Source organism: Paroedura picta, chromosome 2, assembly GCF_049243985.1.
Source record: "Paroedura picta isolate Pp20150507F chromosome 2, Ppicta_v3.0, whole genome shotgun sequence".
Classification (NCBI taxonomy): Eukaryota; Metazoa; Chordata; class Lepidosauria; order Squamata; family Gekkonidae; genus Paroedura; species Paroedura picta.
The window spans coordinates 103,086,672-103,109,593 of record NC_135370.1 but is presented as its reverse complement, the minus strand read 5'-3'; the positions used below and the strand labels follow the sequence as shown (position 1 = coordinate 103,109,593).

The 22,922-nt window shown below is 39.3% G+C and overlaps 2 protein-coding genes across 3 annotated transcripts in view; one reads left to right on the top strand and one right to left on the bottom strand.

The window, feature by feature from the left end:
• The window catches only part of DNAJC24 (DnaJ heat shock protein family (Hsp40) member C24), a 115,499-nt gene that overhangs the window by 78,150 nt on the left and 14,427 nt on the right, over positions 1–22,922 (top strand). Inside the window, 2 exon segments of the mRNA XM_077321959.1 lie at positions 3,008–3,143; positions 3,145–3,244. Coding sequence (XP_077178074.1) covers positions 3,008–3,143; positions 3,145–3,244 — 236 coding nt within the window.
• The window catches only part of IMMP1L (inner mitochondrial membrane peptidase subunit 1), a 44,030-nt gene continuing 28,611 nt past the window's right edge, over positions 7,504–22,922 (bottom strand). Inside the window, exons 5-6 of one of the 2 annotated variants that reach the window (XM_077321958.1) lie at positions 12,757–12,867; positions 7,504–7,967 (exon numbers count right to left, since the gene is read on the bottom strand). In XM_077321958.1, the coding sequence (XP_077178073.1) occupies positions 7,899–7,967; positions 12,757–12,867 (180 nt within the window). In that variant the 3' untranslated portion in view covers positions 7,504–7,898. Of the gene's footprint in view, positions 12,868–22,922 lie in introns of both variants that reach the window. The other variant, XM_077321957.1, reaches the window with a different exon arrangement.

Genomic DNA, 22,922 nt, shown 5'->3' with positions numbered 1-22,922 from the left:
ATTCACAAAACATGATAGAAATACTAAAGCATAGCAGAATGAAAATTGACAGAGACACAGAGTAAGGATCTAGCCAGCCTTTTATAGTACTGGAACTACGGGCGGGAAAAAGGGGTTCGCATCAGAAGCACCTTTGATCTTTTTAGGCTCAAATCCTGGAGACACCTAGTCCAATCTTTCCCTGGATCCCAGGAAGTATCCTGCTAACTGAATAGTTTTCCCCTGAGAACCAAGGCCACATGCTGATAAGACAGGGCTCCCTGCCATGAGTGGGAGTGGAGGTAGTTGGAGAACTGACTGACTGTACATTTCAAAGGAATGCAAAGGATGGGGGGGGGGCAGGGACTGAGTCTGAAAAAAGCAGCCACCTGGAGCCGAAGCCAAACCTTCCGGGCAACCCAGGGGATAGAAATGAGCCACATATGACACTGTGCACATGGGATTCCATTTCTCTACCATGTTTATCAGCACCTATTAGCCATGTCATCCATGAACTTGTCTAATCCCCATTTAAGACATTGTAACCAGTGGGCATCACCAAAATTGCTGGCAACAAATTGAGTTTATTTTAATTTAATGTATTTATTAAATTTGTCAACTGCTGTTCCTGGACTAGCCAGATCATGGTGGTTTACAGCAGATTACCAATAAAACATACTGAAATGATAAAACAAGCCCATTTCATCTCAGATTAATCCCCCATAAAATTCCAAGCCTACTCCACAGATCCGATCCTGAACTCCAGTCTCAAGGTAGGTGTTTAGATGGTTAGATGGATGGATAGTTGTATTGAATGAAGAAGTGCTTTCAATTATCTGTCATGAATCTTATGTCAAATAATTTTTTCAGGCAACTATGAGTCCTTTTTTTGATATAGCGAATTTTAACTTTATTATTCAGAATTTTATACATCACTATTATGACCATTGCTTGATGTGTTGTTTTCCCCAAATGCAGTTGCTTTTCACAATAGGAAAAGTGGTCCATCCCCCTTGATCAGCTTGGTTGCCTTTAACTGCACTTTTACAACTCTACAATATCCCCATTTAGATGAGGATTTGTTTTCCAAATGTGATCATAGATTTCTCTAAAACTGGCAGTTTCCAGTCTATTTTCTAACAGCTCAAAGCTTAGAACTTTCCTTTGTTTGATGCATTTATTTCTTGGAAAATTATTGATTGTATATCAAAATACTGCAGAAAAAGCAAAATACCTGTGTCTCAGCTAATGCAAAGATTATAATTAAATCAATTGATGCAAGCAGGAAAGTATTGCTGTAATGACTACTAATGTCACAAAGGCACTCAAATCTACATATGCAATGGCTTCACTAGCTTTTTCTTGAACAGTACCAGAAAATAGATGCAAGGATTACTCGCACTCTTTTTGACCATTCTACCCAATACAATTCTTTCACAGGAGTCAGATGTAGATGCTTGTACATATTATTATTATTATTATTATTATTATTATTATTATTATTATTATTATTATTATTATTATTATTATTATTATTATTATTATTATTATTATTACTATTACTATTATTATTGTTGTTGTTGTTGTTGTTTAGATTTATTACCCACTGCCTTCTCACGGCAGATGAATTCACAGATATGCTTTTTGCCTGAAACTGCCTCCAGAACATGTGGTATCAATTCCAGTTTCTATGGCACTTTGGTACATGCCTTCCCACTTCAATACTGAAACAAATTTAACGCCCTGCACCACAACTCCCTGTCCTTCCTTTGTTGGCTTAAATCACTGTTGTATTGACATTGTCAACTGCCTTGAGTTCTGCAATGAAAAAGGTGGCTAATAAATGGTTTAAATATATATATTTAAAAAACATTTGTGCTATTTTAAGTTCCTTTGTTGTTCTACAGATAATAATAGTATTTTCTGTGTTTTTCTTGGATCACAAATTGATGTGTGGCAATTGCCGTATGGAAATAAAAAGTCAAATTGTTCTGGGTTGCTCAACAATTATGAGCTTGAACTGAACATGGAAAAGCAAGGACATAAACCTGACTACAAATGTAGATTAGTTAGATCTGTCATATTTCCAATGGCCAGTTATGGCTCCGAAAGCTGGATGATGAAAAAACTGGACAAGAATAGAATCAATTCATGGACAGTAAAAGTCACAAACAAGGAAATACTACAGTCCCTAAAGCCTGATCTGTCACTGGTGGGCAAAATCAGGAAACTCCGGCTCACTTACTTTGGCCATATCATTAGCTCCAACTCAATGGAGAAAGCAGTTATTGGTCAGCGAATTGGTCAGCGAAAAAAGGAAACCGGGCCGACAAAGAACACACTGGTTGGACATGGTCGAGATGGACACCAGCCAGAATATTGCATGGCTGAAGGAGGCAGTGTGGGATTGTGGCGATAGCTGTACCATGGAAACAACAAGAGTTGGACGTGACTAAATGGCTGATGACAACATTATCTATGGTTCTTAACATTTAAATACAACAATGTATTTCAGATTTTTTACACTACTCCAGAAATGTTTGTGTTTCATTAAAATCCTATGTCATGGGGAAATTTTCATTTTAGGGACTATAGGTTCAGCCACAGAGAAATCAAATTGGATTCACTTTGAAAATGGCAGCCTTTCACATCCATGATGAAGAACTCTATATTTCCACTATACCAGTGGTCCCCAACCTTTCTGAGGCTGGGGACCGGCAGGGCATCGGGCCGCACCCGCTCGGACCATGCCCACGCATCGGGGCCGCGCCCGCGCGGGCCGCACATGCGCGATGCGTGGCCCGTCCCTGATTCCCTCTCCCTGCCCTCCCGCAGTAAGAAGCTTCCCAGGCCGCAAGCTTGCGGCCTGGGAAGTTTTTTACTGCGGGGGGGCGGGGAGAGGGAGCCGCGGCCCGGCACCGGGCCGCGGCCCGCAGGTTGGGGACCACTGCACTATACTACTGACTTTTAGGAAGCATTTCAAATGTATCTGTGAAAAAACTAAAGTTATTGACTTCTGTTTCAATAGATGATCAATCTTATTCTCTCATCTGTCGATGTGGTGGGAATTACACGATCTCCAAATACGAAGCTGAAGATGTATCTCTAGTATGCTGTGACACTTGTTCCCTAGTTATAGAGGTCCTTCGATGATCCAACAATATTTGATTCAAGCATGTTAAAAATGCAAAGAAAACATCTACTTGAACAGACAATAAAAATGAATGCATCAGTAAAAACATGGGGAAATTTCCAATATTTATTTGTAAGTATGCATTTTAAATTGTAATTGTTTCCTTAGTATTGCTAGTTCATTCCCATTTTAAATAATGAAATTCCTCAGTTTACTCATGGCACATAAATAAATCCCATTCTGTAGAACAGACATGGCATGATTACTTTTGTTCGACAGAAAATATAACCAAAATATAATCTGTTGAAAGCAGATATTATTATATAATATTTTAAATTGCAATTATTTGAAGATGGGTTGATGAAGCCTTTTGGAGTTGCAGTGGGAAGGAGGAAATCAGCAAAAATCGCCACTCCCATTCTTTCACAGATCCTACTCATCTTTGTGGTTTCTGTGCATGGAACTGCACTTTTGCAGACCTGCCAAAGAAGAGCTGTCAAGTGTTTAAAAATATTTCTATATCCCAGGAGTGCTCTCTCCCCTCACAGAGGAGGTGGACTTTTCCAGCCATGATCTGGGACCTTCATACCTGCAGGACTGCCTCTTCCACTATGTCCCCTAAAGAAATTTAAGATTGAGCACACTAAATCTGCTCAAGATCCCCAACCCCAGAGAAATCAAATTGGCTTCAACCAGAGATAGGGCTTTTTCAGCCCCGGCAATGGTCTGGTAATGCTTTCCTGAGTCACATCAGGGCCCTGCAGGACTTAAAACAGTTCTGCAGGGCCTGCAAGACAGAGCTGTTCCACCAGACCTTCAAATACAATTAGTAAGTTGACGCTAATTTAGAGACAGGAGGCAAATTGCTACAATGGAGCAATGGCATCTAGTACTGTGAAGCAACAGTGTTCTTGGCTTCATCCCTCCCTATTGACTTGATGATCTCGGGTTATTTAGTGCTCAGACAGATGACATTCTGAGGCACATTAGAAAGTGAAGATTGGTAGCCAAAATATTAGGGATCACTCTCTGGACTCCCAGCCAAACAACAAAAAGGAACTGGCAAAAGTCCGCATTGGTTCTACATTGTCTTTTAAGTATCCTGACCACATGTACCAAGCAATCCCGTCCACTCAAAAGCAACCATCTTCCCCTCAAATAAGGGAGTATGTGTGCTATTGGGTGGGTTGGAAAGGAAGTTCTCCCCTGTACTTTCTTTCATACAAGATATCTTTTTTAAAGGCCGAAACTATAGCCTGGAGGGTACAGGGCCTTTCTCCTTAGCTTATGGCCCTATTTTTCTATGATTTTGTCAGAATGTTTTAGTGTTAAAACCAAGCATTGGTTTTCTTCTCAAGGTGGCATCTCAATTGCATCTAAAAAGGACTCTGTTCACATTAGGGTGGGGCCAGATTCTTTTGGTTTGATGGAGTAGGCCAATCCAGGCAAGATAGGAATCTCTTAATTGATTCAGTAATCTTAGAAAGGATAGAGGGGCATCAACACAGACATTATCATATTGGATACTGTCTCCCGTTAAGCTAGGTGAATGTCTGGCTAATGTATATGGCCCCATTGGTATTTTTGCCTGTTGCACCTGTGCTCAGATTTCTGTAAACATCAGATGAAGTCTCTTGGGAAGACATCTGCAGTGGGCAAAATCAACAAATGTGAGTCCACCACTATTCCAGAGATAGAATCACAGAGTTGGAAGGGATCTCCAAGGTCATCTAGTCCAACCCCCTGCACAGTGCAGGAACTCACAAGTATCTGCCCATCCACAGTAACCCCAGTTTAATGCTCAAATGATCCCTCCACCTAAAAATCCAGCCTGGCCTGGAGGAAATTCACCTATCCACAGTGGCAATTAGCAATTCCCCAAGGATGCAAGGAATGGCCACAAGAGACAAACACTAGAACATTCCTTCCTGCCCACCCACTCACAATCTGCCTAGGTTCATGAAATCAACATTTCTGTATGACTATCTAACTTCTGCTTAAAAACTTCCAAAGAAGAACTCACTACCTCCCGTGGAAGCCTGTTCCACTGAGGTACCACTCTGTCTGGAACTTCTTTGAGAAGTTTAACCAAAAATTCTTTTGAATTAATTTCAACCCATTGATTCTGGTCCAACCCTCTGGAGCAAAGAAAACAAATCTGTTCCATCTTCTATAAGACAGCTCCTCAAGTATTTGAAGATGGTTATCTACTGCCAAGACATGTCTCACCCATCCTATAATGATGCATTTGCCCGCCTCCAATCTTCTGGCACTTCTCCTGCTCTCCAAAATTGTCAAAAATAATAGACAGAGGCTCAGAAATTACATCTGCAAGTTCTTTCCATACCCTTGGATGCAATTCACCTGACTCAGAAGATTTGGTTCCATTTAAAGAGACTAGGTGTTTATGGACTAACCCTTCAGTGATCCATATTGGTAAGAATCAAGTCTAAAATAACAGGCCCCCTAATTTATCAGCAAGACAAGTCAAGAATTTATTGGACTTTTCATTTTTAGCAGAGCTGTTCTTCCAACAGGTATCTGGTTAATTGAAATCTCCCATGACTATCAGGTCCTGTCTGAGAACTTCGTAATCTGGTATAGGAGCATTTTATCCAAGTCCTCTGCCTGGCCTGGCAGTCTATAGCAGACCTTCACCATAATACCACTATTATTTCCTACTCCTTTTATTTTTACCTAAAGACTCTCAGCTAAACTCTCAGAAGCATATATATTCTTAACATATAGAAGAAGAGTTGGTTCTTATATGCTGCTTTTCTTTACCCGAAGCCCTCCTCACTAGGTCTGCAAGACTCTTCGCAAAGACATTTTTCTCACATTTGTGAGGCGCAACCATCTCCCAGTAGAAAAGCCTCATCATGGTAACATGATCCATGATCCAAAAACCCAAGACTTTCCTGATGATATAGTCAGTCATTTATCTGCATTGTTTTCCTTTCCTTTCCTAAGCCTTGGCCATTAATAGGAATAACTGAAAAAACCCGTGTGCTGCCAAGTCCTTTACTTTCCCCCCCTCAAGACCATGTAGCCTCACTTCATATGCTCCACATTGCAGGAAGGGGTATCTGTCTTTAGGCTTTACAAGTCTTTCCACCCTTTCCATACATCCTTGATTCTCATGCTAGGTAGACAGCATACCTCTTGAGACAAGTCCGGTTGACATATTTTGGCTTCTACTCCTCTCAATAGGGAATCCCCAGTTACCAGCACACATCTCCTAGTCCTAACACATTGGGGAGCAGAAGAGGTAGTCCTCTCATCTACAGGGCCCTGGGAAATGTTTTCTGAGCTTCAGGGGAGTTGGAGGAATAGCCTTTACTCCTGTGGTCCAGTCAGGGGCCTATGAAACATGTTCTGAGTTTCAAGGTTGCTGTAGGTAGAGCAGTATTTCAATCAGTTTTCATTGGGGAGTGATCTTGCTTTTCTCCCATGTAGAACTGCATAAAAGCTACAAAGATGAAGACATTGCACTTACCTGTAATTGTTTTTCATCGAGAGCCAGTTTGGTGTAGTGGTTAGGAGTGCGGACTTCTAATCTGGCATGCCGGGTTCGATTCTGCACTCCCCCACATGCAACCAGCTGGGTGACCTTGGGCTCGCCACGGCACTGATAAAACTGTTCTGACCGAGCAGTGATATCAGGGCTCTCTCAGCCTCACCCACCCCACAGGGTGTCTGTTGTGGGGAGAGGAATGGGAAGGCGAATGTAAGCCGCTTTGAGCCTCCTTCGGGTAGGGAAAAGCGGCATATAAGAACCAACTCTTCTTCTTCTTCTTCGAGTTATCTCTGCAGGCACATATCCCTCCCTCCTTTCCCCACTGTGGGCTAATGCTGATGTACTGGTTTACCTTCCTGTGGATAGAGAACTGAGCTAGGAGTCCTTGCCCCTCCCACATCACATAACTTTTGGGCAGGAAAGTCAGCCTCTGTAAGGGGAGAACACTCCTGGGATCTAAAAAGTATTTTAAAGGCTTGCTAGCTCTTCTCCATGTCAGGCCTGTGAAAGCACAGCCCTATGTGTGCCTGCACAGAAGATCACTTGATGAACAGCAGTTACAGGTAAGTGCAACCTTGTTTTCCTAATGCTGCATTTGTGGAGGTCATGTCAGAACAATGGTTTCTGCATATTCACTGAGGAGCATTGGGGGAATGAGGTGTGCACAAAGGCATTGTTTGCAAGCTTGTTCTTTGTGTGGGTGGATGGATCCAATTTATGTTATTCAACTTGAAAATTTCTTGCTTAGCTGTGTTTCTTTGTTCCAATGGGAACAAGTTTGCAGTGGTTTCATCTTAGCATTTTGTACTTGGTACCATAGTAGTTAAAAACAATCCCCCCTCTGCAATTGTATATAACTCCATTCTTTTTCTAGGTGGTTATTTCCTTTGGATAAATGAAAACCAATGTGACTCTGAGATTTTCAAAAATACATGATGTGTGAACAATTACTGTCTGAGGAAGAGTACATGCACTCGAAAGCTCATGCCTTGAATAATTTTTTGTTGGTCTTAAAGGTACTATTGTATTCAATTTTTGTTGAAATAATCTCTGTATTTTTAAAATAAATATGTATTTTATTTAAAAAATAAAGTATAATGACCCAAGATTTAGAAGGATTTGTATGTGAGATAAAAGAAAAGTCTTGTATAGTTTAAATTTGCATTTAAATCCATAGGGAATCTTAACTGCACAATTTTTATTGTATATAAAATATCTTTATGGAGGGTTTTTTAAGGCAATAGAAGAACTCAGATAAGCATAATTCAGTCAATCCTTAGAAATCCTGTTACTATTGGGACTTGCACGTAGAAGTCCAAAATTCGTCAGAGGCCATAGCTGTAAAAGGAAAATAAAATGTTAGATTACTGGTCATCTCCTTTTTGCTTTCTTGTTTTTCATCATCATTTCAACTAAAATGCTGCAAGCAAGTCAACAGCAGGTTCTGGTTACAGTACAATCCTAAACTAGAAGAATTGTGCAGGCACATAAAAGCATATAGCCAGAATAAAACTTACTTAAAAGGTATCACTGGACTCAAACTAATTTCTGCTGCTTCAGATCAACACTCACCTGAATCAATTGTAAGCAGAGTTACACATGTGAATGGACTAAGAGGTTGACTCTGCTTAGGTTTTCACTGCCAGTCATATCAGTTAAAGATGCTTATGCACACCCAGCCCCAAAAGATATGTATCATATACAAGATTTATCAGCAGTCCTAATCAGAGGCATTTGGTTTGGATACTCTTAATTACAGAAGTTAATTTTAGAGATGGTAAAGCTACCTGAAGAACTATTGGAATCCTCACACACAGCCAAATTATTACACCACATGTATGATGGCCTTTTGTGAGCATACAAAGACAGGAAACTGCCTATAAGCTGCCAATTAGGAATGGGTGTAAACTGGCTCCTGAACTAAAGTTTTGGATGAATTTAGGCCATTTCACAGTTCACAAACTAAAGTCTATGGTGGATCAACTGGCATGAACTTTCAAGGAGTTTGTGTCAGTTTGTGAATGCATATATTTCTAGAAAGACTGTCTCTGCTTAAGCAACATGTTTACCAAACTTCAAAGCAAGAAAGAGGGTGGAATTCTACAGCCTTGAAAACGCCAATAGGTTCCCGTGTATTTGATGTATGTAACTTGCACCTTTGAAGCTGTGCCTGACGTTTCCTCAAAAAACACTTTCAAAGGGCATTATCTTTCAAGGGCCATAACATAGACTTGCACATATTATTATTATTTGTATATTGGATCTCTGCATGTATTATTTATGTATTCAGTGTTTAAACTGTTCCTTCCCATATTGGGTTGATGTGGCTCACAATAAAATTACAATACTAAATACTAAAGCACAGTTAAAAACCAACCCCCCCTCCACATGCTTAATTCCCTCCGCCAGGTACCCAGACTGGAGATAGCACCATTAATAAATAGGTGGTGGTGGTGGGGAGCCAAGGAAGAGGTGGTAGAGGGAGTCCTGTGAAACTTCAAATAGCTTTGGTCTCAGCTATAGGCCTCGTGGGAGAATGTCATTTTACAGGCCCTGTGGAACTTCAACAACTCCATTATTATTACTTTATTATAGGCTGCCTCTCCCCAGAAGAGGGCTTGAGGTGACTTACAGTGTATTCAATTGAGCATCAGTAAAAATATTAATTACAAACATCATAGTTTAAAAAATTGTCATCACTGTTTCCTCTACTGTGCCACTGGAATTTTTATATAATTCCCCACTACCACCCCAAATCTATGGCAGGAGATCTGTGTGTGTGTAGAGAAACCAGTGTCCTGAAAATGTGGTGGAAGGAGGCCCATAGTTAGTTTTGTTTTCCATTTTTCCTGGCTTCAACCATAGACCTGGTGAGAGAGCACCAATTTACAGGCCCTGCAAAACTTCACTAGTTCTGTCAGGGCCTGGATCTCAGTTAGCTTATTTCACCAGGTAGGAGCCAGGGTTGAAAAGGCCAGTCAGGTTTGCCGTTTGCAATGTTCTCTGGGAAACATACTAGGAGAGGTGGTCATGTAGATATGCAGGGCCCAGACTAAGTAAGGCCTTAAAGGTTAATGCCAATACCTTGTACTTACTCTGGAACTCTCCTGGCAACTAGTGCAGCTAGTGGAGGACAGGTTGAATATGGGCCCCCCATGGGGTCTCTGTTAGGACTCATGCAGTTATATTCTGTACCAGTTACAATTTCCAGATCATAGTCAAGGGTATAACTGCGTAGAGCCAGTTACAGTGGTCCAGTCTAGAGATGACCATGGATCACTGTGGCTAGGTCTTCTGGGGCCAGATAGGGCACAATAGCTTTGTTTGGCATAGATGATATAATGCCTGGTGTGCTGCATTGGTGATCTAAGTCTCCATGTTAGGAAGGCATTGAAGATCACCCCCAGGTTTCTAATGGAGTGAGATTTTATTAGCCACACTCTGTCTAGGCTGTGGAGGTGTATATCCTCTTCAGGTCCTTTCTTTTCCAGCCACAGGACTTCTGTTTTCAAAGGATTTAGCCTCAGTCAATGCTGCCAGAGTCATCCCGTCACAGACTCCAAACATTTGGCCAAAGAAGCTGGGGGTACATTCAGCTGGCCGCTCATCAACAGACAGAGCTGGGTGTGATCCGTGTACGAGTGACATGCCAGCCCATACCCCTAGACTGGCTGTGCAAGAGGGCGCAAATAGATAAGATTTTTAAAAATCATTTTATTGCAAGTTTCTTGTTACACAAAAAAGAACAACAATAATAAAGAAGAGAAATTAGAAATAACAAGCAGGGAAAATACGATAGAAGGAATAAACATATAATACAAAAATTATATAAAATACTATTCATCAATTTCTCATTCATTATATTTATCACTGAAATACCTTATTATCCCTTAATACTCCAGTCTGAGTAGATTCAAATGGGTAGCTGTGTTGTTCTGAAGTAGCACAACAAAATCAGAGTCCAATAGCACCTTCTTTGTTGGTCTTAAAGGTGCTACTGGACTCTGATGCCAGTCTGAAGTTATTCTAACATTTCTATATAAATCTATACACTATTTAATACCCTCATGTAATTGTTAATTCCTTCAGTTAGCAAATCATTTTTGTCATGATGACACAAGAAGTCTATAAGAGGTTTCCATTCTATTACAAAGACGTTGATTTTTCTCTAATCAATGCTGTGAATTTTGCCATATCGGCAAGTTCTATTTTTAGTATCCAGTCTGCAGTTGTAGGCATCATGTCATTTTTCCAGTTCTGCGGAGGGTGCATATAGATGTTAAATAAATTTGGGGGGAGAAGCGCACCCGGAAGCATTCCACAAGGGAGTGGCCAACAGTGTGATTGTTCCTTCCTGATTGCTAACTTCTGTCCCCAACTTATGAGAAAGGTCAGCCACTGCAAGGGCTGTATCCCCGCATTGGTGAGGTGGTGAGCTAATAGCTCGAGTTCTACTATGTAAAATGCAGCTGTGAGATCTAACAACACAAGCAGTGCTGACTGGAATTGATGTGGAACTGATGCTTCCTCTAGAAATGCAGTAGTTCTGTGACTGTCCATTCAACCATTCAACCATCTTACCCAGGAATGCGAAATGCAAGAATAGACCATAGTTGATGGGGCTGCGCAGATCCAAAAATGTTTTTATCAGCAAAGGGTATACCACCGTCTCTTTCACATTCCCAAGGAATGTTCCTGATGACAGGGATGGATTCATTATATTCTGGAGAAGTCCCTTAATCCTTTTTGTCACTGGCATTAACAAGCCATGAGGAGCAGGGATCTAGGGGGCAAATGGGTGGTCTTACCAATGCAAGCCCCCTATCCACATCAGCCTGGGTAAGTCCCTGGAAGTCATTCAAGGTCATTCTTGAAGATGGCCAAGGGGCCTCTAGTTCTGTCACTGTATCAATAGTTGGGGGAAGACAGAGTTCCAAAATTTTATCTGCAAAAGAGCTCACAGCAGATATCCAAATAATTTCAGATAGTTTTTGGAAACTGATTTTTTTAACCTGTTCTTATCCCCAAGTATTTTAACTTTTTCATTAATTTTTATAGCACTTTGAAAGGTTCAGATGAGAAGAGGATTGAAATGAGAACTAGAAAAACTCTTAACAACCTCTGTTAAAAACAGAAGGCTGGCCTAGATGGATTTCAGTAGCATTTTTATGTTCTAGACATTTAAAAATAACTATTGCAAAAAGATTCTTGTGGCACTAGATCATACATGTGGTTGTAGTTAATATAAAAAGTGATAACTTTTAAAACTACTGTGAGGCTACTCACCAGTATACAGTCACTATAATTAAATATGCATAAGTCTCAAATAAATGTTATACAGCAAAATGCCCATATCTGTCAGCCTATCTGAACAAGACATAAAAACATTTTCTGCCTCAACATGGACTGATTATTCCTGATTTCCTGTGCCACCGCAGCCTCCCCCCCCCCAAATCAAGGTGGCATTTTATCCAGGAAGGTCTGCTGCTTCTTGATACTTCATACAGCTGGTAGTGAAAGGCAGAGGAGATTTGCTTTTGAACTCCTTATGTTCACAAGCAAATTCAACCAAGCATTAACAATATTTTAGCTGATATAGTACTTTTGCCGTGATATACAGGGCACAGATCCAAATTACTCCTGTGATTCAAAGGCACTTCAATTTATATATTTAGCTTGGTGTTAGCTGATTTCTCCCTCCTACCTTTGTATCAATTGCTATTTTGGAGGATTTCCCCAAGGGTTCTTCTGGGAAGGTGCTTGGATAGGGAGGTGGAAAACTGCAATTCTTTCATCAAAATTAGAATATGCTTCACTAAAGATTTGATTGGACAACACAGATGTCCTTTTGCAGTCCTGCAGTTGTACATACTGCTTTCAAATGAGGAATACAGTGTTTATTCTTTCCCCCCTCATATATATGAGTTGATTTGAAATTCGCCTGGCTTATGTTTTACACATCTTTAAACACAGTAGTCATTTGAGAAGATCATATTCTCCTGAAACATTTTAACACCCCAGTCCTTGTGCTGCACTAGATAATGAAAATGTCTCATAGTGGTAGTACAGGGCCCCCAAGACTTATAAAAACTGTTACATTAACACATTTTAGATTGCAGAAGAATACCTTAAAGCAAATACGTCCTTTTATCAACCCATATGGAACAGGACCGTAACACCTGGAGTCGGTAGAATTTCTGAGATTATCACCTTCTAACCAAACATGTCCTTTAGGTACCTGAAAAAGATCAAAATTAAAAGATAAATAAGTAGTTGAAGGAAAATAGAATCATCTTCCAATAGTACAATCTAATTTTACCCTTCAGCATGCTCATATGATGAATGAATGGACACTTCCCTGAAACAGAGTAGATGAGAAAAAAATCAAAATATCTATTCTTTCACATGCTCCAAAAACACTATATTGTAACAAAAAGCACCCAAATGAAGATGTAAGAGGTTAGACCAATGTGACAGGGTCATTTATTTAATAGACTTCAAAAGAGGTCGTTAGGATGTTGACTGAAAATCTGCCCTGCTGTCGCAGTAACAGCATGAACAGGGCAGCCACACACTCATCAACATCCTGGGGCCAGTACTAAGGCTAGACCTGTTAGTAGGCTTGTGATGAACTAAATGGTAATTGATTGTGACATCAATTACGAATAATCTCATCATTTTATCAGAGAGGGCTTGTCAAAGTTCTAATTAAGATCTCAGTTCATTCTATGCACAGGCAGGATCCACAACACATAATATTGCAATAATGACCATCACAAACTGGAAAGTCTCTCCTTGTAATTTAAAAATTAATGATGGTGACCTTATCATATAACAGAGACCTTTTATTGCCTATATGGACAGTGTGTGAGCTGAATTAAATGCCATAGGTTCAACCCTAAACTGATGCTGTGTTATTTGAGATGCTATACCATAACCACAATGAAATAAAACATGAATCCAATGGCAATTTAGACTAAACTAATTCTTTCCTGCATAAGCATTCATGATGCATCAGAAGCATGAAGCCAACATCCATAAAAACAATGATTCAACAGACTTATAGATGTATACTTCATGCATGGATTAAAAGAACTCTAGTTCATACACTTAAACCAGAATAATTTTGTTTAGTCTTTAAAATGCCAGTATATTTCTATTTCATTTTGCTTCTACAGCACAACTACATCTGGAATTAACAACAGTAACATTACCAAGAGGAAAACATTTCAAAGTTGTACACATTTAACCAGCAGACAGAAAATACACAGTATGTAAAGCTTTTGGAATAAATATGAAATAAACCAGCTGAATGTTTTACAATAGGCAAATATAATTAATTTTTAAACAAATACAAGCAAAGGAAAAGAAACATGACTTTAATTATATGTAATTGTCACAGATTCAAGAGCTGGCTGATTTAATTGAGTCAATATACTCTTCACACTAAGACACAGCCCCAGGATGATTTTAAAATGAAGAAGCAGCTTATCAGTTTTCACACTGATGCTAAACGCAGACCACCACATTTATAGCCATGCAAAAGAAAGGGCTTGTTAACTCCAATTGTTGGAACAGATAAAGAGCAAGTTTAGATGCTTCGTCTCTATAAAGTACAATCCTAACAATACTTTCCTGGGAGTAAGCCCCTTTGAATAAACCTGTATGGGATTCCGAGTCGACCCACTAAGGACTGTTCTGTCAAAGTAATACTGGTGGCTGATCTTGGGGCTCTGTTTCTCATTCTCACCACTAGGAAAAGGTAATGAGTTCACCGGGAGATACAGCATTTATTTGAACACAGATTATACATGCAAACTAGACTCTAAAGGCCAAGTAATACCTAGAAAGGCCTAAAAGGCTACTTTCCCAATCACCACAACATTCTTTGCTCAAAAACGTTATGGTCAAGCAGTTAAAATTCCAAGCTACAGTAAGGCTCAACTGTAAGCCAGAACACAATAATATAACTCAGGGCAAGAGAATGAAAATGAAATTGAAAGATTTACAGGGGGCAACATAAAATTAAACATTTAAAAAAACATATGTTAACACAGCTAAAAGGCGGGACATAGCTAGATGTGGAAACTTATTAAGCAGGCCAAGATACCAATATAAAATGGAAATTACCATTCCATTGCAAATTCACAAGAAAAGGAAACCTGTTAGCACAACTGGTGAGCATGAATCATTCTAAATTGCTCAAAGGAAAATCATTCCTTCTTTTAGTGTCAGGTGAATTTGAAACAATTCAAAAACATTTACAAAAACATTTACATCTTCAAAATGGAAAAAGGCTGAGAAAAAAGTAAGCATGAGGAATAAAGACATTCACCTAGTAGCTGTTTCTGTGATACTTTGGCCAAATTGTACCTAATGGTACTCTTCTATGTGTTTAGAAACAGAAGTCAATCTATCATGCATGCTATTTGCCATTCTGCAGCCCCTTCTGCATAAATGATCTTTTCTTAACCCAGGCTACTTATTTCATTGGAGCTTAACTGAGAAGGAATGTTTCTGAAGGAAGCAGACTAATGTGAATTAAACTTCAAGCAGGGGCTTCAACACGCTATTTGTTTCTCTTAAAAACCAGACCATTCTCAATCCACACCACTCCCTTTACATGACTATGGAAATTCTGTAGTTAAAACAACGAACCAATTACAGAAGGAGGCTTTTGCTTTCAAGGCTCAACCAGGCAGGAGAAACAGAATGCTGAATTTGCTTGAGTTTTGGTTGATTCACTACAGCTCTTGTTAAGCTCTTCTATGAGAAATGTGTGCCTCCATCACATCTAGTTTAGCCCTTATTATGAAGGGATTATTGAGCAAGATGCTGGAGCACCTTCCCTGCAAGGAAAGAGCAAAGGGTTTGGGGCTTTAGAGAAAAAAGACAATGGAGGAATTTGCAAGCATACAATGGAGTTGGATAGACATTACATTCAGCACAATCTAAAGGAAATGCTTCTTCATAAAATTCATAATTAATTTGTCACAGTATGTAGTGATGGGTACTATCTTAGATTATGAGTTAATTCATGACAGATAGGTCTGTCAGGCAACATTAGCTACACAGAACACCCATATTACGATCAGAATTGTGACCACCACCGCTTATATGTTATATGTGACTTGTTGTTGATGTTAATTGGGGTTTTTATGGGGATTTTATTGTATTTTAACTGGTTATGTTGTAAACCGCCCTGAGACCTATTTGGAGAAGGGCGGTCTAAAAATTAAATAATAATAATAATAATAATAATAATAATAATAATAATAATAATAATAATAATAATATTTGAAGATACTGTACCTCTGAATACTAGTGGCTAGGGAACAAATAAAATGTGTGGGGGGTATAGTGCTAGACTACATGAACATTTGATAAATCTTCTGAAGCTCTTTTGTTAGGAAGCATATTTTAGGGATGTTGGGCCTGCCTCAGATTTGAAAAGCTGTACATTATATGACACACAAATGCAAAGAACACAAACTGCCAGGCTGACCTTCTGAACTTGATAGTTTCCCATTCAAATCTTTCCTTCAGTACAAACAACAGAGCGGTTCTTTGATAAAGAGGCATACCAAAATTAATATATGAAGAGTATTCGATACACACCACAATATTAAATTGTGGAAGAAATGTATGCAGTATTTTGTTGCAACCTTTCATTTTAATCAGGAGGCCATGCGCACATCACAGACCATTTAAAATGAAGACATTTTAACTGCAGCACAATTAGTCATTAATATCAACTCCTTGATTGTAACTATTTTTCACAAAGAAAAAAGTTCTTCAATACAGCACTCCCCTTTTTTAGCATGCAAAACATCTTCCAATGGTGCTTTCCATCATTTTAATTTTATCCTCACAATAATCTTGAGATGTCAAATCGAGACAGTGATTGTCCAAGGTCATCAAATGAACGCATCAGGGATTTGAACCCGTATCTCTCAATTCTAACTCTATTCACTATACCCCATTAGGTCTCATTTCATTACATCCCAATGGCAATAAAGTTTAGCTCCTCATGTATCCCTACATGTCACCCCAATTTACTGTGTCAATTGTACTTTTAACACATACACTAAAATCCTCTATAAACAGGATTCTTCATACATTTTGGGTAGACCGCCACTTAATTCAATTAAAATTTTCTAACAAGCTGAGAAAGCTCTAAATATACTACGGAGCAATTGAACTGACAAGAGACCACTGATTAGGTCATATCATGTGGCAACAAAGCAGAAAATAGATATTTTGTGTACATATTACATTTTCAGCCACTATACAATGTGTACTTGGAATACATCCCTACCTCGGGGAAAATCTACAGAAGGTTTATGACTGAATGACCTTTTAAGCTCTTAAAAGACAAAAATAGTTAGTTGGGATGAGTAACAGAACTGGATTGCAGCCATAGCACCGGGGAGGTATTAAACTCATTCAACTGCACTTTTCTACCACTAACTCCCCACATCATAGGTCTTGAGAGAAAAAAACATAGTGTTCCCATTCAAGGGAAACAGCTCTGATCTTAAATGCCTACTTGCAAATTGCTTAAATGTCCCATATAAACTGTAGCTTAACAAAGATTATCCCTGTAGCCAAAGGTTATGAAAAGCCTGGGTGGATGATTTATGTAACTCTTATCGTTACTGAAGACAGACTAGAAGCAAAAGTAAAAAATGACAGAAATACAATCAGAAGTCTAAATAGAGTGTTTCAGTGACTTGCACATAGAGCAGTCTTTCGCAATTTTTTTACCATTGAGATTCCCCTGAAACACTTCAGGCTTCAATATATCCCAGATGTTGTGCAATCTAGCAGAATATGGTTGGGAAGCATAGCTGTATACAAGCCTACCTGGGGTCCATCCCCAGGGGCCCATCCCTCAAGGCCCATCATTGGCCACATTTTGGGAGGGGTGGGTGGATCAACTCCTACACATTCAGAAAACCCTTCCATGGCTGTCAAAAAAACATAGGTTTTCATGAAACCCTGGTTGAGAAAGCCTGACATAGGCCCATTATGCACGAAGTGGAAGGTCCACATTCGGGGTGGAATGGCGGCAGCTAAAATCACCAATTATGCATGCTGCAGGCGGCAACCGGGCGCAGAGTCAACGTAAGCTGCCGAAAAAGCCGTGTTAGTGAGATGCAGAAGAAAGTGGAGCTTCTCGGGATCAGAAGCAGCTCCGGATTAGTCTCGTGCATAATTGATACTCTGGATTCTGCCGCTATTGCGTTCTGTCCTGTGCGTAAGCGGTTTGCTTCGCTTCTTCCTCCTCCGCGTTCTCCATGCCGCTGTTTCAGCAGCCATGCATAACAGGCCATAGAGACAAAGAACCATTTTAATAACCAATGTTAAAAAAGAAGAGAATAACCAAAAAGGAAAAACAAGAGATATGTTCCACAAGATCCAAAAAATCAAAGGGTTATTTAAAGCACAGTTAGACATGCTGAAAAATCAACACAGAAATGCATTAAATGAACAGGACAAAATAAGGAAAATATGGGATCAATGCATTGAATAACTATATAACAGACATATAAGGATAACATATTCCTGCCAGGCAGAATGTTTTGAAGAATATGAACTGAACCTAACATCCAAATCACAAAGTATAACAATCTCACTGTACATGATATTGGTCAGCAGTTCTGGAAGTCTCACTTCATAAAAGATACAGATTAACAAAGGAGGTGCTGAGGAGAATGCTGAGGATGATCAGGGGCTTGGAGACCAAAGACTATGAGGAAAGGCCAAGGGAATGTTCAGTCTGAGAATAGCAGGCTGAAGGGGGGGGGTATAATTGTTCGCTTTAACTATTTAAAAGCCTGTCACTTACAGGAGGGCGGGGATCTGTCCCTGTTGGCAGAAGAGGATAGAACTCACAAAAATGGGCTTAAATTAAGGGTGGAAAGGTACCAGCTGGATATAAGGAACAAATTATAGAAAGAGTAGTTCAGCAGAAGGCAAGATATTACAGCTAAAGCTCACTTACTTTGGACACATCATGCAATCAAACTCGTTAGAAAAATCATTAATGCTCGGCATGGTTGGCAGGAAAAGGAAATGTGGTCACCAAAGGATCCACTGGTTCGACATGATCAAAGCCAATACAGGGATGACCTTGAACCAACTAAAAGAAACAGTCATTGACAGAAATGTATGGCAAAAACTTTCCTATAGAATCACCGAGGGTCAGATAGGACTGAACGGATAACATTATCATAATCAGTTCAGCAGTAGAATCAGCTGCCTACAGAGGTGGTGAGTTCCCCCCTCACTGGTAATATGCAAAGAGTAGCTGAATGAACACTTCTCAGGGGTTTTGAGCAGGGTTGTGGACTAGTTGGCCTGTATGGCCCTCTTCCAGTCTATGATTCTATGAACATCTGGTTTTAGAAAGTGAAATGAAAGCTGCATTGGGAGAAACAAATCATAATGAGTAGATGGGATATCAGTAGAGGCATTCCAAACCACAGAAATGAAGTCCATCAAAATCTTATCAAGAATATGCCACCAAATATGGAAAACAAAACAAAGGACCATAGACTAAAAATATTCAGTCCACATTCTAATTCCAAAAAAGAGAAGATATCAAAGGCTACAACAACTATTAGACTATTGCATTAATTTTTCATCCAAATAAGCTTATGCTCAAAAGCTTATAATAAAGACTGTCACTATATATGGAAGAAAAATACTAGATGTCCAAGCAAAATTCAGAAAAGGAAGAGGTACTAGAGATCATACTGAAAATTTAAATTAGTTACAGAAGCATACTTTGGGTGAGGGCAATGTTTAAGATCAACCAGGCCCCTCTGTGGGATCAGGTCCCCACATTAACACCTGGGCACCCCACCTTGGGTGGCTGTTGGGGGGAGGTAGAGAGTTTCTGTCATTCTTCTTGTACTGTTGGACATACTGTTATGGGTTTTAAGGGGGGTTTATGGATTTATTTCTAAGTTGTCACAAGGCCTTGAGAGGTGACAGGGTAGAAATGTAATAATAAATAAAATAAATCAAACTGCCAAAGCATGATTATGGCTGAACACCAAGAAAAGAAAATGTATGATGAGTGGGAATTACACAACTTTAAGGTTGATGAAGAAACTAGCATTGTTATATTTTCTATTTGTTGGGTCCATCATCAACCAAATGGGAGGCTGCAGCCAAGAAATAAGAAAGATATTGAGACTGATTAGGGCAGCCAGAAGGGAGTAGAAAAGATCCTTATGTTACCCAAATGAGATGGAGTTGGGGAATTGATCTAGTGAGAGAGGTAACAACAGGATCTCCAGCAGTGTATACCAGGCTTATCCCCTTAGAAACTCTGTGAACTGGACAGAAATAAATGAAACTCATTTTTATTAAGAGAACAATGTAAAGGTAACCAACAACATATCTGCAAATATATTTTTGTAAAATACCATCTTTAAGTTTTATTTTGGTACTGAAAAACCGTTTTTTCTGCAGCAATTTAATGTGGCAATCTGTACCAGGATCGAGAGAGTAGTCACTGAAAAATGGAATTTGTTAAATCCCTCATGCCTGAAATATATGATGTTTGTGGAAATAAATCTAGATTAGCACTACAAGAATTAGTTAGTAGATGTGAGGACTGCAATTGTCGAGAATTTAACTTTACATAAATTATTCTAACAATCTGCTCCACATAATATTTTACATTTTGCCTTTTCTGTGGCTTGGATCCAGTGACCCATGGTCCTTGCATGACCATGTCTCCCCTTTTCCCCTTCCCTCAACAGCCACTTCTGATCCCAGAGAATTATCTCTGTAGAATGAACAATTAACAGTTGAGACATGCATCATGACCTCTTAATTTGTTTACACACCAAGCCTCTCTCATGCATTTCATGTGGAACTGCTGGCTTCTACAAGCTTACATACTATTTTTAATACATGTTTGGGGCACAGAAGGGAAGCGATTCCATAAGTTTTGTTTAGTGGCTGAGCCATTAGGTATCTACTGCTGAGGTAAGTCCCAAGAATGTCCATGTGCTCTTACAACCTCCAAACATAAAAACATCTTGGACATATTATTATTGTTATTATTATTGATAGTTTTTTACTTTGCAGACCAGTATACTACTAACAGTTCTCTGAGACCTTTAGGATATGGTAGATACTACAGGATTTCAAAGAGGCAGAGGAACTAGAGATCAAATTGCCAACATATGCTGGATCATGGAGAAAGCTAGGGAGTTCCAGAAGAACATCTACTTCTGTTTCATTGACTATGCTAAAGCCTTTGATTGTGTGGAGCACAACAAATTGTGTCAAGTTCTTAAAGAGATGGGAATAACCAGAACATCTTATTTGTCTCTTGAGAAACTTATATGCAGGTCAAGAAGCAACAGTGAGAATTGAACATGGAATCACTGATTGGTTCAAAATTGAGAAAGGAGTTCGGCAAGGCTGTATACTGTCGCCTTTCCTATTTAACTTGTATGAGGAGCACATCATGAGAAAGGCGGGATTGGAGGAGTCAGAAATTGGGATCAAGATTGCAGGGAGAAATATCAATAACCTCAGATATGCAGATGATACCATTCTAATGGCAGAAAGTGAAGAGGAACTAAAGAGCCTGTTGATGCAGGTGAAGGAGGAGAGTGCAAAAGTTGGCTTGAAACTCAACATCAACAAAACGAAGATCATGGCATCCGGCCCTCTCAATTCCTGGCAAATAGATGGGGAAGAAATGGAGATAGTGACAGATTTTATTTTCCTGGGCTCCAAGATCAATGCAGATGGGGACTGCAGCAAAGAAATTAAAAGACACTTGCTCCTGGGGAGGAAAGCTATGGCAAATCTAGACAGCATCCTAAAAAGCAGAGACATCACCCTGCCAACAAAAGTGCGTTTAGTCAAGGCTATGGTCTTCCCAGTTGCAATGTATGGCTGCGAAAGTTGGACCATAAGGAAGGCCAAGCGTCAAAGAATTGAGGCTTTTCAACTCTGGTGCTGGAGAAGACTCTTGCGAGTCCCTTGGACTGCAAGGCGAACAAACCGGTCAGTCCTAGAGGAGATCAGCCCTGACTGCTCCTTAGAAGGCCAGATCTGAAGATGAAGCTATGTGAGAGAAGCCAACTTTAACCCTCTTGAAAAATTAATAGTAATGCTGTCCAAGGAAAGAGCCATGAACATGGAAGAACAACATATTGCAATTACTCCCACACTACATACTAATTGTCAGGGAAGAAAAAACCTTATATGTTAGCTGGGCCAGACCCTCCCAGCGTTTTAGAACTGAGAAAGGTCTTGTTGCCCGAAAGAGATTTGTTGTGATTGATGATATTTGATTACTTCTTGCTAGGATTTAAGGATGTTTTTATTTGGACTTGAAAGCACACTTGGAACAATATTTGATGGAGATGGACAGAAATTATTTAATACACACAATAAAAAGGAGCACATGAGATTTTTTGTCATTTTCACTTAAATATGAAAATCAAATATTTCAAACTTTAATTTCATTTTTTCCTTTAAAAATAGTTCACCACTCTTGAGCCTCAAAAAGTGGCCAATGTAGTTGAACATTCACAAATATTCCAGTCTTCCACAAGGGTATAAGGTGCTTAGGTAAAAAAAGAATCTTATTTTCTTATATTGACTTTGGCTTATATTGGCTTCCTTCTTGAGTATGATAAGAATTCGTGTTGCTGACAAACAACAGTGAAGCTACAAGATTCTCCTTTATCCTTATGAAGGTTGAAGTGCATTCAACACTGGTATAAGAAACAAATGTAATTGCTTCATTGCCTCCAGGTATTCATCTGTCAAAAGCAGCCTTGGTGAATAAACCACAGGTGTTGCCTTCCTTGATTAAAGTGAAATATGATAAAAGCGACTGCAATACAAAATAACAAGTTTACTAGCTACTAATGAAACATATATGATTAAATTGCACCTAGTTAAGAACCAAAAGTAGATCTAAAATGTAAGACCTAACAAAACATCAAGTTCTCCTTCAAGTTTCAAGTTACATGAAGATAATTTTCTCCCGTCTCAAAAAAAAACCCTTTATATAGCTCACTAAACATTTATATTACATATGTCAAGTTATGGTTGTCCAGAATACTGAAATTGCTAGAATAAATTAAAAGTACTGTTGTTATGTTTGACTGTACATAAATGAATTAGAAATAAGGGGTGAAACATTTTCCAATAATTTTGAGTGTTTCATAGGGAAGCTATCTTGGTTTGTAGCAGAATAGCTACAAGGGGCTTACACCTGCAAAGTATTAAGGGGGCTTACACCTG